Here is a 14,758-nt window from a genome sequence, read left to right as displayed (position 1 = left end):
AATTAACTACTGTGTAACGGCTCAAACAAACTTACACTGTATATTAAATCAATATCATACAATAAGAACGTTATTATATTTGGTATTTACAGACACATAACTTTGGTATTTGGTAAGATTAAAAGAAGCCTCCCTGATCATGTGATGGAGACAAAATGGAGAATGTCAGTGATTCACATCATGCTGATTATGATAATCAAACTTTGGCTTTATTTACGTCACTGAAGCGTGAATTCACATGTTATTACCCTTGTACTATTTATAGTGTTATGTTTCACGTCGTTAGATAAAACATTGATCAAAATATGGAGCAGAAATTGTAGTAAAAAGTGGGAAAAGTTTCAACAACTTCTGCATACATTAGTTTTTCAGAAAACAATAAAACATCTGCCTTTTTCGAATTTATGAGATAGATGTTGGTCTCTTTCTTATTTTGAATCATACTCAGATAAAAAGTATGGATCAAGGTGGATCTAATTCAAGTTTGCCCTCTTTTCAGTCATTTTTCTGTGGGAAGAACTCTAGTATCCCGAACATGCAACAGCAGCAACCAAACAATAACTTTTATTATGATACAGCACAATCATCTACAGCATTAGATTTAACATGCACAAATTCAAAACCAGTGTCTATATATAATCCATGTACTGTTGGCCAAAATGAAAACTCTGATAAACAGTCACTTTATTACAAAGAGTGCTTACCAAGCTTTGCAAACTTTATGAATTATCCGCAACATAGTAATAATTATGAAGAAAGATCTAATCATTTAGAAGCAAAAGAAATCAATCAAGCACGTCAACATGCACAAGAAGTACGTCAACATGCACAAGAAGCACACCAACATGCGCTAGAAGCACACCAACATGCACAAGATAAAAGCAATGCTTCCGCAGGATTAACTGGTGCAGAAAACTATTACAGTTATAAACTTAATGAAATGTCTCAAATGTGGAAAGACCATATAAAAACTGAAAAACAACTGCCATCAGATCATGAACCAGTTTATCACAATAATCATCAAAGTGCTGTCAGTCATCCTGGTCATGCAGCCTACCCACAGTATGATCCATATGCTTTTATGAACAATATGCCACCAGCTAGTTCACAAGTAAATTTCCAACAATATTATAATCAACCAGGCCATTCCTATCAAAATTATGGAATGTACCCAAATATAAAATCAGAAGAACTTTATGGCAAAACATTTCAAGATCCACATTTACCGATTAATAATGATGATAATGGTTTTGAAGATCTAGACTCATTGATTCTTAAAAGACGTAAACCCTCCTCAAATTCAAAGAGAGCTAAGAAAATGAGAGGTGGGATAGAAGACTGCAACTATGAACTTTGTAACATGTGGGATGAAGTTGCAGAACCTAATGATACTGTTGCAAAAGGAATTAATGTGTCAGAAACTTCACGGTCATCTCTAAGTACTGATTCTAATAGTCAAACAGAACTTAGAAATACAAAGAGTCATGACAGCAGTTCTAATGACCAAGCTTCCAGTAATACTGCTAAAGAACCTAATGCTGAAATTTTGAAGCCAGCCACAATATTTAACTATGTAGCAGATGAATCATATAATTTGAAATGTTGTCAATTTTTAGAAGCAGAAAAGAGGCTATGTCAGCATTTAAAGATGATAAGTTTTGGTGAACCTGTGTCTCATATTTACAATCCATTAGTTTATGCATTTGAAACTCATTTGAAGTTCCTGAAAACTTTCTGTACATCGGATAAATCTGTTCTCTTCCTAGCTATGAATCCAGGTCCATTTGGAATGTCACAAAATGGAGTAAGTTTTTACTAAAAGTAACTAAATATTGAAAAACAAAACAAGAAAATAGAAAATGTTGTAATTTTATCCTGAATAATTTATTTTTTTTCTGTTCAAGAAAATGTTTTTTATACACTTTAAAAACCACAGCTCAGTGATTTTCCTAGACTATTTTACTGATCAACATTATATTTGTATGCAATAGTGTAGTTTTGACTTGCAGAGTTGACCTTTTGATTGAAAACTAGAATTGAGAATGGGAATGGGGAATGTGTCCAAGAGAAAACAACCAGATCAAATAGAAGAAAACAGCTGAAGCCCACAAATTGGTCTTCAACACAGCAAAAAAATCCAGCACCCGGAGGCGAGTTTAAGCTGGCCCTTAAAAAAATGTGTACTAGTTCAGTGATAATGAATGTCATACTAAACTCCGAAACATATAAATAAACTAAATTTAAAAATGATACAAAGTTCACATGTAAGCCTAATATTATAATAAAATGCTTGCAATGAAAAGTACTTTACATGTTTAAGGAGAGGCACCAAAATTTGAATCTGGTGGCAACAGCACTTGCCCTCAGCTAAGTTTTTATTGTTCAGTGAGTTTTAGTATTGAGTTTTGATGCTGAGGTATATATTGTTATTAGGTTTTTTTAGGTAAAAGTTCAGATATATTTGGTCTATTTATCTTTAGAATATAATTTTACATGTTAGTCTGACAGGGGTCTTGGTACATGATTAAAATGTCCCTTGTTCTTGTTTATGAATGTTTTTCTTGAAAATTGATGCAGACTTTCAACATGCTATTTGTTTATACAAAAAAGTATCTGTTATGCAGTTGAGACATTTTCTGTGTGTCAGGTCAGGTACTTTGACCTTGCATTCAGTGAAAAGGAGCATTCTTTGACAAATATTTGATGAAAGTACTGTAGTATTTTTATTAGCTTGTACATGTACTTGCATTGTGTTTCAGTTATCTATTGTCATGATCAATTGTACTATTATATTATAGAATTGACAACTAAAAGTGTTTGGCAAAAAATGCTTTATTAACTAATTCAATAATTTACAGTTATAAGCTACAATCAATGACAATGAATAAATTGTCAATATGAAGCACCTGAACCCGATTTGATGAAGTCACAAGGGTAGGCAAATCTAGTACCAGGCGTTATCAATTTAAATAGGTACATTGTACAATGAGAGTTGACTCCCATTTTTTCAGTGCATTGGTTGTTTTGATTCATCTATATGTTTATGTTTGTCATTCTGATTCATAGATTTTGGAGTTCGTGGCAGATTTTGCATAGTCATTGATAATCTACTTCACTTTTTATTTTTCCTTTAAAGAATGATCTCCAGATTTCTTATGATATTTAATGTCAATTAGGTTTCTGTCTTATATCTTTTATTCACATATTTGAGGTTTATTTCTTGCATGTCTTGAGGATGTACATGTATTTTTTAACAAAAACATCTTGCTTAAAATTATAAAACAGATTATGATAGGTTATGATCATATTTGTTAATATCTGTAAGGTATGGTAAGAATGGACAATTTTGCTATATTTTTGGTTTCAAACGTGACCATGGTGACAGACCAAACAGTCTAAATGGAGTTACTTCATATTTTTATTCAACATATTAAATAAACAAGGGAAGACAACTAGAAGGTTCCAATCCGATTACGTAAAAATAAGAGACAGTTATAATTGAGGGCCGTAATGGGGGTACCTTCTTGACCAATAACGGTAAAAATTTTTGCAAAATGTCAATAACCAAGTTAATAGTAATATTTAGTCCATAACAATAAAATGTACACATTCTTTTAGACGATAAAAAAAAATCCACTGATTTTGACGAATCGTTTTAGTTTTTTCAAAATCAAAATCTAAATGGTATTGCCTACCTACCTACCCTATTTTTTTCAGCATGTTAGCAGAAACACATGTTTTATTATTCTGTTTGGCCTAAGGCTAGATTATCTGAATAAAAGATAAAACATATCTGTATCCTTTATTTAAGGTACCTTTCGGAGAAGTTTCTGCTGTCAGGGATTGGTTTAAAATTAGAGGCAATGTACAGAAGCCAGCCAGGGAACATCCTAAAAGATGTATCACAGGACTGGATTGTCACAGATCTGAGGTATTTATGATATAGTTCTTGTCAGGTGCAGTTACTGCAGTAGTTTCTATAAGTAAATACTCGTAATTGCAGGTAATTTAATTAAGTAATAATCATGAAAATAGGACCATGTCCCATGCTTATGTCAACATGAATAGACCCTAAATTTTTAAAAGAACAGAAGATGGCACTGATGAAGTCTTTACTATATATAGTATATGCAGTATTGTCCATGTGTAAAGTGTAGCTGTATTTTGTTTCTGTTTTGAGAATTGAAAGAAGAGATTTCAAATGATAGGGTCAGTGTCAGTGAGTGTTCCTGAAAAAATAAATCCATAAATGCACTTAGTACACACAAAATTTATAAGGTGTTTTTCTTTCATGTCATGTAAAAGTTAGTGACACTTAAGGGGGCTTGCGGGTATAAATCAATTTTTTTTTTGATATAAGATTTCGATATATTTTTCTATGAACAAACTTTATCATGTACTTAATAGAAAAATGAAATAAAAAAATGGGGTGACCGTTCATTTAAGCTCACAATCTGCCTCCGAAAGAAGCATACAAATTTGTTAAAAGACCTTTTCTTCTGTTGGAACTAATAGGAGAAATAGAGGTAATATCGAAATTAAAAAAAAAAGAACTAAATTTCAGAAATCGCTTAAATTTAATTATTATTTAGTTTTTGTATAGCTTATTTGAAAACAATAATAAAAAAATATAGGTCACAGGTGAGTTAAAAAAGATATTTCAAATTGAATACAAAAAAATGGCATTTTTGCACCAAAGGGAGATATTTTTGAGCTTTTTCAATGATATTAACATTTTAAAAGTCATCTGGGGCCAGACCGATTTTACTTTTTGGGTTTTTTTTTGTACCATATCATAGAGAAATAACTAATTTAGTGTAATAAATAAAATTTGTAACGAAAAAACAAATGTTTAATTTTTTGCTGAAATTTTTATACCAGCGAGCCTCCTTAAATTGCATCTGTTAATCATGATATTACATAAAAAAATAAGTAGTGTAGATGTGGTATGATTGCCAATTAGACATCTCTCCATCAATTTGATAGCAGTGATGCATGTTATTGATCTATATGGCTATATATAATATCAATACAATGTACCAATAAATATTATACAATTATTGAATTTTGATGAGGTTGTACAATGTAAATAAGAACTCAAATTTTGAATTGTGTCTGTCAATCTGTCCCATGTAATTTCCAATGGCAATGCATTGCAGGGGTATCATTAGTTAGCAAAAAAACAACAGTTCTACTTGTTTATATGTTGCAACTCCTAAATATATTATTTTCCATAGTTTAAAAGTTGCATTCATAAATTCATACAATAAATTCAGAATAAACTACATGTACAAATGTTTGTTTAATTTATTTTAGGTGAGTGGTGGTCGCTTTTGGGGATTTTTCAAGAGAGTTTGTGGAACACCTGAGGTTTTCTTCAGACATTGCTTTGTACATAATTTTTGCCCGTTAGCATTTATGTCACCAACAGGCAGAAATATTACTCCACCAGAATTAAGAGCAGACCAGAGGAATGCCTTAAACCATGCTTGTGACATGGCTTTGATCGAGACTTTAAACATCCTACAAGTCAAAATAATAGTATGTATAGGAAAGTTTGTAGAGTCAAGAGTGCAATCTGTTCTAAAGAATCAGGGAAATAATGAAATCCGTGTAGAGAGAATCACACATCCAAGTCCCATAAATCCAGCAGCCAACAAGGGCTGGGATGATACAGTTTATCAGCAGCTGAAAGACATTGGAATCATGTCGTACTTTACCAGAAATGATTAAATCAATGACTCATTTGACCTCAACCTTATTTAAGTCACCATTAGGGTTACTTCGGTTATAAGTCACACAACTTTCATATCTTTATATTGAAAAAATGTTTTCCTCATTAAAATCACTTTGAATATATATATATGTAAGTAGAAATATGTTGCTTTCATTGTTTATTATCTAGTAGCTGAATATTTTGTAAGAACTTCAGATGTACTTTTTTTTCAAAACTAACATACCTGTATGATATACATTGTATATACCAGTATATGTATATATAAAGGTAGTAATGAGAGGCTTCAGATCTCAGACATGTACATTTCTGTTACCTTTCAAGTCAAAATTTCCAATAGTTTTGTGAAAGTTTTTTTTTTTTAATGTAATAAATATGAGAATCATAAGTCAATATGTGTGGTAAGCAGCTTTATTTTTACTATCTGTTGTAATTTAAGATTTTTATAACTTTGTTATGTGTTGTTTTATTCAATCACTATTTTAGGACATAATTTTGTAGCTTAATTTTAAATTCAGTACACATGGTTTTATATTAGGTGTTTCCCCCGACCAAAAGTTAATCTCTGAAGGCACTTTTTCGGCAGCAGTCCCACTTTCTATAGTTTTTTTTACCATTTACTCTAATGCTAAAACTAATCCAGATCCAACCATTCATAGAAATTTATATAAGAATACCTTCAAAGATTCCATCTTTTTCTGGAAAACCCATCAAGTCAGTGTTATTATATATGACTATAAATACTAGTATCTAAACATTGGCTAGAGGTATAGGGGGAGGGTTGAGATCTCACAAACATGTTTAACCCCGCCGCATTTTTGCGCCTGTCCCAAGTCAGGAGCCTCTGGCCTTTGTTAGTCTTGTATTATTTTAACTTTAGTTTCTTGTGTACAATTTGGAGTTTAGTATGGGGTTCATCACTGAACCAGTATATATTTGTTTAGGGGCCAGCTGAAGGACGCCTCCGGGTGCGAGAATTTCTCGTTGCATTGAAGACCTGTTGGTGACCTTCTGCTGTTGTCTGCTCTATGGTCGGGTTGTTGTCTCTTTGACACATTCCCCATTTCCATTCTCAATTTTAAATAAGGATATATTGTAGTGTTTTTAATTATTTAATTATTTATGTTCAATTTATATGTGTCAAAATAATTAGTTCAAACATATTCAAGGCCAATGCAAATAAAATCTGAAAATTATATGGAATGACCTCTAGAACGCAGTTAATCAAAGCGCTGTAAGCACTGTAGGCAGTTAACCAAAAAACAAAGCAAACATAATTATGAAAACTGTGGTAATGTTGCTTCAACTTTTTTTTTAAAGATTAAAAAGAACAAACATTCATATATAATTGTACATTTATGTTCATTTAATGAATTAAACATTAAGGCAAATAATTCATATTTTATCAAGGTTTTCAATAGCAACGCACATGACCACAAATGGTCATGAGTCTTTAATGAGTCAGCAGTGGTACAAATTTGCAATGATTGCAGTTCTTCTACTTGATCATAATTTTTCGTATTAGTTGACTTTAGTAAAAGCTTGTAAAAGTATGAATGGACTTGCTTCCCTGGAAACAAAAACTGAGTTTGTGTTGTACAGTACAAAAGTTATGAGACACAAATCAGACAAATGTTTACTACTACAGGGATCAATGATGAGGTCTGACTGATAAATGTAAATGACTCCCACCTTCACCCCAAGTCCATGATGTCTTAAAGTTTGTAATAAAATGACAGGTGTTAGGTCTAGCAAAGTGATATGCATATGTGTCACCTATGAGATTGACCTTGTATGTCATTCAATCTTTTTTGAAATTACAAGCAGGAATGAATATGGTTTAGGCGTTGGTATGTATCTCAATCTTTTACAACTTCTCAAAACACACACAAGAGGGTGTGGGGTGACCCTAGGGACTACCCCTAATTTTCATTTGATTTTTTATATTGTCCCATACATGAATATATATAGTTTATTGGTGGGGATCTCGAACGTTATCAAGTTTTCAAACAGGAGGGGGTGGGGGATCCCAGTGACTTCCCCTTTATTTAATTTGATTTGTTATATTGTCCAATACTTGAATATATATGGTTGAAGAGTGGGGATCTCATCTGTTTCTAAGTTATCAAACAGGAGTGGGTAGGGTCACCCTAAGGACTCTCCCTATATTTCATTTGATTAGTTCTCATACATGAATATATATGGTTTAATTTAAAGGTGGGGATCTCGACTGTTTCCAATTTCTCAATCAGGTGACTGTAGGGACTCCCCCTATATTTCATTTAATTTAGAGTTGTTGATCCCAACTGTTTCAAAGTTCTTAAACATGAGGGGTAGGGTGACCACAGGGACTTCCCCTATATTTCATTTTGGTCTGTTATGGATAGTTGTCTCATTGGCAATCATACCACATCTTTTTTTTATATAAGAAACTTCCAGCTATTTTAACTGACCTATCAAAACTGAGAAGAAAAAAATACCCCTTGAAATTGCAGTAATATGTTTAACTTAAAAAACATTTAACATGCATAACCAACATTTATCACTGATAAAAAAAAATAAACTGTTAGATAAACTGTTACCACTGTCACATTGTATTTGATTTTGACATTAAAATTGATGTACAAAATATTTTCTGCTTTTTCTTTCTTTTATATATATGTCTGACACTACTTTGTTATAGTAGTCTCAGCATATATCTTTTGGTTTTCAATTCTAGTGTTTATATTTATTCATCATGCATAGATGTATTTTGTCACCTGTCTGGATTTTCTAGTTTAAAATAGCCAAAACCCACGATTACCCTTATCCGCTTCCGGAATCGGATCCGATATTGTAATCTCGAGGCAGCCATTTTATTTTCAATGTTGTTTTTGACAGAGAGTGAGATACGATTTTACTCGGATTTACACATTATTAATCAGAGATTTTCTGTATAAAGCTAGCGGTTGAACAAATTGAACATCGCTCTCATGAATGGTAAAGATAAAAAAAAGTTTGAGATCGTTTATTGATCTTTATTAGGAAACTTTGATAAAAATGTTTGCAAAGTTATTTTTTTATTTTCTTTCAAGGTACGTCCGGCATGAAGGTCGTAGCTAGTAACCAAGTAGAAAGTCTGACTGCAAAATTGGAAGGTCGCAGACCTCGGACCATCGCTAATTTGAAACCTTGCGTCCAAATTGAAAAGATACGAAATTTTCGTTTTCTAATTCAAAATTGCCGCCAACAACGTGATCAGTTGAACTTATATAATAGACTACTGACGTATCATACATACGTAGTTGACTACGTATTGACGACAAACAATATTCCTACGACTTTTGCAATTAGGGAAATCTTAACTACTTGTCTTCAGAGATTTTCGGCGATTAAATATTTCATACATTTGTTCTTTGACATCTTAGCCAAAAGCTCAGGGGATAATAAACTACATAAGGATTTCTAATGTGCTCTACTTCCTATGTGCAACTTTAAAACTTTTGGGAAAATCGACGATCATTTAAGGTTTTTCTGGTCATATTTTTTGTAATCCAGAATGAAAAGTATGAAAAAACTGTCCAATAAGTTATAAATAATACAGTAGCCAGCAAGATGATAACAATGGCACATATTTCAGCATTTATTGGGTAGCACACAAATCCAGGGTGCTCGCATAAGGCAGCTTAACTGCCTAAAAATATATTGAGTAGATTCTTAACCCTTTCCTCCATAATGACGCCTTTTGACGCCTGTGTTGTAACTTGTACCTCAGTTGAAATGCTTTGACTACAAAATGTCTGCATCAGACGTAAAAAAAATTGTATCCAATATGAAAAGGATATTCATGAGAATTATCTGACTTGAATTTCATTGATGAAATATTGGTTTTCACAATGTATTAACGCTTTAAAACTGATGATTTTTTTAACTGAAAATAATCCTATGCGAATCAAGTATATTACAAAAAAAAATCCATGGAGGAAAGGGTTAATGGACAAGGTCATCTGAAAAATCACGAAAAAGTACAAACAATAGAAGAAACTTTTAAATGTTTGCAGTCATATAAACTCATATTCTTGAATAAGATCAGGATTCCCTGTAAAAGGATATGTTTTTTTTAGCCCAAAATGCATTGTGATTGTATACTGGCCCAGAGCTGTGTAGTATTTACCATGGGTATTAAGTCATACATAAATGTTTATATAGCACCATATTAGGATTGGCCATGAACTATACAGTTTGTACCCATTGGTTTTAAATGCAAGTAAATCAATCACATAGTTAGTGACTGAAAATAGTGATTGAGTAATACTATTGTTGACATACAATATGTAAAATATTTGATGTACAATTTTAGTGCTTTTAACTTGGAAGGGTGCCAAAGTTAATTTCCTTTTTTTTGTTTTTATTTCTTGCCATCCATTGTTTTTTTGTTATATTGAATATATGTGAAGATTTTACTATTTAACATGATAAGCTTTATCAGATTTGTTATATGTTTTGCACAGATTTCTTACATTTTTGGGGTGTTTTATTTTCAACTGATATTTGTCTTCCCTGGCATGGAGATACACAATTCTTTTGATATATTATTTGAAATATTTCTTTCATGAAACCACTATAGCAATTAATTTTAATATTTGATGGAGTATGAATTATTTGTCTATTTATACTATTTTTGAGCAAATGCTGTTCTCCAATAAAGAAATCATTTTAAAAATGTGAAGAAAAAAGTTGCCTACTGTTATACATTTTTTTTAAGTAAAGCAGCAGAAACATATAATTTTCATATTTGGCTTACAAAATTAAACAGTTGGAAATCAGGCTTTTTGTTAGACAAAACATCATATAGTGTAGAGTCAACTAAAACATTTTGAATAAAAACAGTATTAACAGAATTATGCCTTCTTTTCCATTAGGGTTACATAATTTGAAATACATGTACCTCAGTTTCTGCTAGCCACACATATCTTTAATTCCATGTAAAGTATAAACTAAGCAAATGTTGTAATGAACATTTGGTTAATATTTCATAACAATATAATGACTTAAAACAAATATTTAGAAGCATTTTGATAGTGGAAACCAAATGGCATCTAACATCCCCCCATCTGCTAACGTTTTACATTATTATAAACCACCTCTGAAACTACAGGTACAATTTCAATGAAACTGGGCAAATAGTGCCTACAATTGCTACAAAAGATTTCCATTTACTGGATAAAAAGGAAAACAGCCAGATTTATACTTAGATTTAATAGGCTGATAAAACATCCATCCTGAAAGACCTTTGTTAACTGCTAATTTGTAAGTTAAACATATAAATAGCAGATTAAACGAGGAGACTGCTTTCCTTGGTTTTGAAAGTGCAAATATGATAAATCTGAAAACATCACATCTTTTCTTTTTCAAGATCCTGGATCCTCTTGGTTGAAAGCATGTTTTCCTTAACTTCTTATATTTTGGATTCTTTTTCTATTGATCAATTCAAACTGTAGATCGTTATACATGTTATAGGACAGCATGATTTATCATTAGGAGGTGAAGTACTTTGAGCTTGCTTTCAGTAACCATGAATAATCTTTGATACATATATATTTTTTTAAATTATATTTTTGTTTGTACCTGTGTTTGTGTTAATATCTAGTATACCATTATTTTAGAGCTAAGTGCTATTCTTGTACTGAGTTTTATTTTATATGCTCTTGTGCTCCTTTTATTTTTTCAAGAATCTATGATATGTACATAAATTTGTTCACAACTTCAATATACTTTGGGCTATTTAAAGCTTGACCTAGGCTATTGTAGACAGTCCTTGTCATCTGTTAATTGCTGAAGACTGTATGTTAATGGTGTATGTAAACAGTGTCTTCTATGAATTTTGCCTTTAAATTCTCTGCATTCTGGGACTTCCATTTAGAATACATGATTTTCCAAAATGGAAGTCATAGTATACATGGAACACAAATGCACATTTCAAAGACGACACCCCTCACATACAATAATATTTTGGTAGTTCTCTTACTAAAGGTTAAAGTTTTATAGCCATACACACTGAAATATTGATTTTATAGATAAAAAAGTTAACAAACAAATTTCTAAACAATTATTAATTTATCCAATGCAATAATCTGCTGATTCTTCATAAAAGCAATATCTGGTAAATATGTAGACACAGAGTTTTTTGGGGTAAATATTGCAATCAAAACCCTATGTTACTGACTTGATATCTTAATCTTCCAAGACTTATCACTACCTTTTTGATACACAAAATATAGTGCATTGATCATAACATTCTATCATTCTATCCATGAACATTTCCAGAACTTTATCAATGTAATACATGCTCAGATATTCAAGTCACAAAATGATGTTACACCTGTCAAGAAAATTACATAACTTTTGCAAGGTGCAGGAATCTGATATCTGTTCTAAAAATATAAAGGATGTCATTGTGAAAGTCATCTTTAGAAATTTGAAATTATCTCCCATTGTTCAGAATTGTAGTTGAATCAACTACTTAACAATGCAATATTTAATGTTACCTCCAACTGATAAATTATTAAAAGCAATCTTTACCCTTCTGTGCTTACAAGCACTTTGATTTTCATTTCATTTGGTTTGCTTTAGTAATCTCCAAGTTTTTATCATTAACATGCAGTACAATTTGTATTTAAATCAAAGTTTAATGTACTAGTAACTTTGATATAAAGATATACTTAGTAATATCATTTTCATTTGTAAAAATATTAACTTTTGTACAAGTAATTGTTGTTGATATATATTTATATTGTTTGTTAGTGTTTTAACCTAGTTTTTACTGATGTTGAGGTTTTTTATGGACATTTTTGAAAGGTTTTATTTATTTGATACTTCTATTAATGTAATTGAAAGGACTGTTTGTTTTGTTGTTTTGTTTAACAGGAAATCCTTATAAGTTAACTTACATTGTATATTAGTGCTACTCTTGTAGATTATTGCTTCGTATGGCAAAGTTGGTCCTCAATTTTATTAAATACAAGAGGAGTTAGTAATTTTACCCATAAATTATATGAAATTAGTTGTCTTTAGTTTATAGCTTTAACTGTCATCCCTTCACAGGAAAGTTTAAGGGTAAATCATAGTGTAGACTACTAATTTACATATTTAGAACTCAATAATATCTCAATAAGACTATATTATCTACCATAATACTGTCTGATCTGTATTGTTTGCAGGTGGTACAAAACATCGTGATTAAAAATGATTTGGCTCATTCAATTTTCATTAAACTGTGACAAAATATATAAATATAATATAGCAGTTTAACAAAGATCAATTTTGATCATTGAAAAGCTAAATATTTCCTTAACAATAGAACCTGATTAAATTTGTTCATCTGATTTTTACAGAGTTATCTCCCTGTAGTGTTATGTACCACCTTAAAGTTAGTTATAATTACCTTAAAGTTAGTTATAATTACCTTAAAGTTAGTTATAGTTAGTTATAATTACCTTAAAGTTAGTTATAATTAGAACTAATTCCTGTTTGGTGTTCTGCTACATTTTATGACTCTTGATCTTGATGTCTACACACCTGTCCTAATGATATATTATCTTCAATGACAAAGTGGCTTTTAACCTTGAGTAGTGAATGTATTATACAGACTACTGGTAAACTCAGACAGATTTTTCTGACCTAGATCTTGTACAAAATATGAGAAATTTCCCCTACTCTCCAAAACAAATATATTCACTTAAATATGTATCTTACATGATATTTTTAAGAAATCATTGAAATAGGTGTTAGATTAGAATGTTAATAATTGGTACTGGGACAAAACAACTTTAGCATTGGGAAAATCAAGGAAAATGTATAATTTCTAATAGATGATTTATACTGAATCAAAACTCTATACATTACTTTTTAAGTTGTTTATTTTTACCTTGGATTTGCATGTTTATTTTGAATTTATATTGATTGGTACATCTGCTTGTGTAAATTGTGACAGTTTAATTGTTTGTTAGTTATCAATTTATATGAGTTTCATATTTAAAACCATAAAATCCTATACAATACTTAAGGAAACACATATTTTCATTGATATTAAGCCATGTTTCATAATCCAAATAACAAAAGTTCTTCTCTAACCACAAATGAAAGGATTTTCACAGTTTTCAAACTGTTTCTTCTGTTTCATTTTGTAATAGTGTAAAAACAAGTATATTTTATTCAAAACTTTAGAAAATTGTAAAACTACTTTAGGTAGTTGAATATTTTCATGTTAATTAATTCTAAAAATATTGGCTGTTTTTATTGTATTTTTTATTCTTTACAAACAAACCAGATTTGCATTCTATATATATCCAGATTGAAGTTGCTGTTTTTTATTTAAAGTTTTCTTGTCATGTTTTATTTTATTTCAACCAGACTAGCATTTAAAATGGAATATTACTTTGTTATTAATTTATAGAATACCTAAATTGATTAAACAAATTTTATTGCCTCTTGGTTTTTATTGTTAAATGTAATGTATGCATAATGATCCAGTTAAAATCTTGGACAATTCCTATTTAAGACAACATTATCCAGAATGAGACTATAAGATTACTAAGCAGATGGCTTTACAAGGAAAAATCTAAATGTCAAGTACCCATAGGATTTAACATGATGATGATGGATTGATGCTCAACGTTCAGCAGCAAATTGATATGCATATTCAAGGCGAGAACATGTTAATGTAATATGAATATTTACCCTAATTTATACAAGACTGACAGGCTGATTCATTAGGTAACAGTCTGCATGTAGACATATCACCTTACTTTGATACATTATTCTGATTCAGAGCCTACCAGTTTAAATGCCACTTCCTTAGGGGAAGAGCAGCAAATACCAATTTAAAAGTCTTTGGTTCGAACCTATGACCTCTCGCACTCACAGTCAAACATGATCAAGACAACCTGTTCAAAAGAAGGAAGAACAATCTACTACATTGTAATAACTAAGTTATGTGCACACGACAGATCACAATCAAATGTACAGTTTTGTCTATGAAAATCC

At 30.9% G+C, this 14,758-nt stretch overlaps 1 protein-coding gene across 1 annotated transcript; it reads left to right on the top strand.

The window, feature by feature from the left end:
- Positions 1-151: 151 nt before the first annotated feature.
- On the top strand, positions 152-6,953 carry LOC143063963 (uncharacterized). The gene is made up of 3 exons (XM_076236434.1): positions 152-1,804; positions 3,812-3,931; positions 5,317-6,953. The coding sequence occupies exons 1-3, from the start codon at positions 458-460 to the stop codon at positions 5,731-5,733; spliced, it is 1,884 nt and encodes a 627-aa protein (XP_076092549.1). The 5' UTR covers positions 152-457; the 3' UTR covers positions 5,734-6,953.
- Positions 6,954-14,758: the final 7,805 nt, after the last annotated feature.

The sequence above is a fragment of the Mytilus galloprovincialis genome, chromosome 2 (genome assembly GCF_965363235.1).
Source record: "Mytilus galloprovincialis chromosome 2, xbMytGall1.hap1.1, whole genome shotgun sequence".
Taxonomy (NCBI): domain Eukaryota; kingdom Metazoa; phylum Mollusca; class Bivalvia; order Mytilida; family Mytilidae; genus Mytilus; species Mytilus galloprovincialis.
This window is presented reverse-complemented; position numbering and strand designations above follow the sequence as displayed.

Bases quoted from the DNA above. Each gene is read 5' to 3' on its own strand.
- LOC143063963 (XM_076236434.1), top strand. From the start codon at position 458: ATGGATCAAGGTGGATCTAATTCAAGTTTGCCCTCTTTTCAGTCATTT. The intron at 1,805-3,811 runs GTAAGTTTTTAC...CCTTTATTTAAG, and splicing joins TTGGAATGTCACAAAATGGA to GTACCTTTCGGAGAAGTTTC. The intron at 3,932-5,316 runs GTATTTATGATA...AATTTATTTTAG, and splicing joins TGGATTGTCACAGATCTGAG to GTGAGTGGTGGTCGCTTTTG.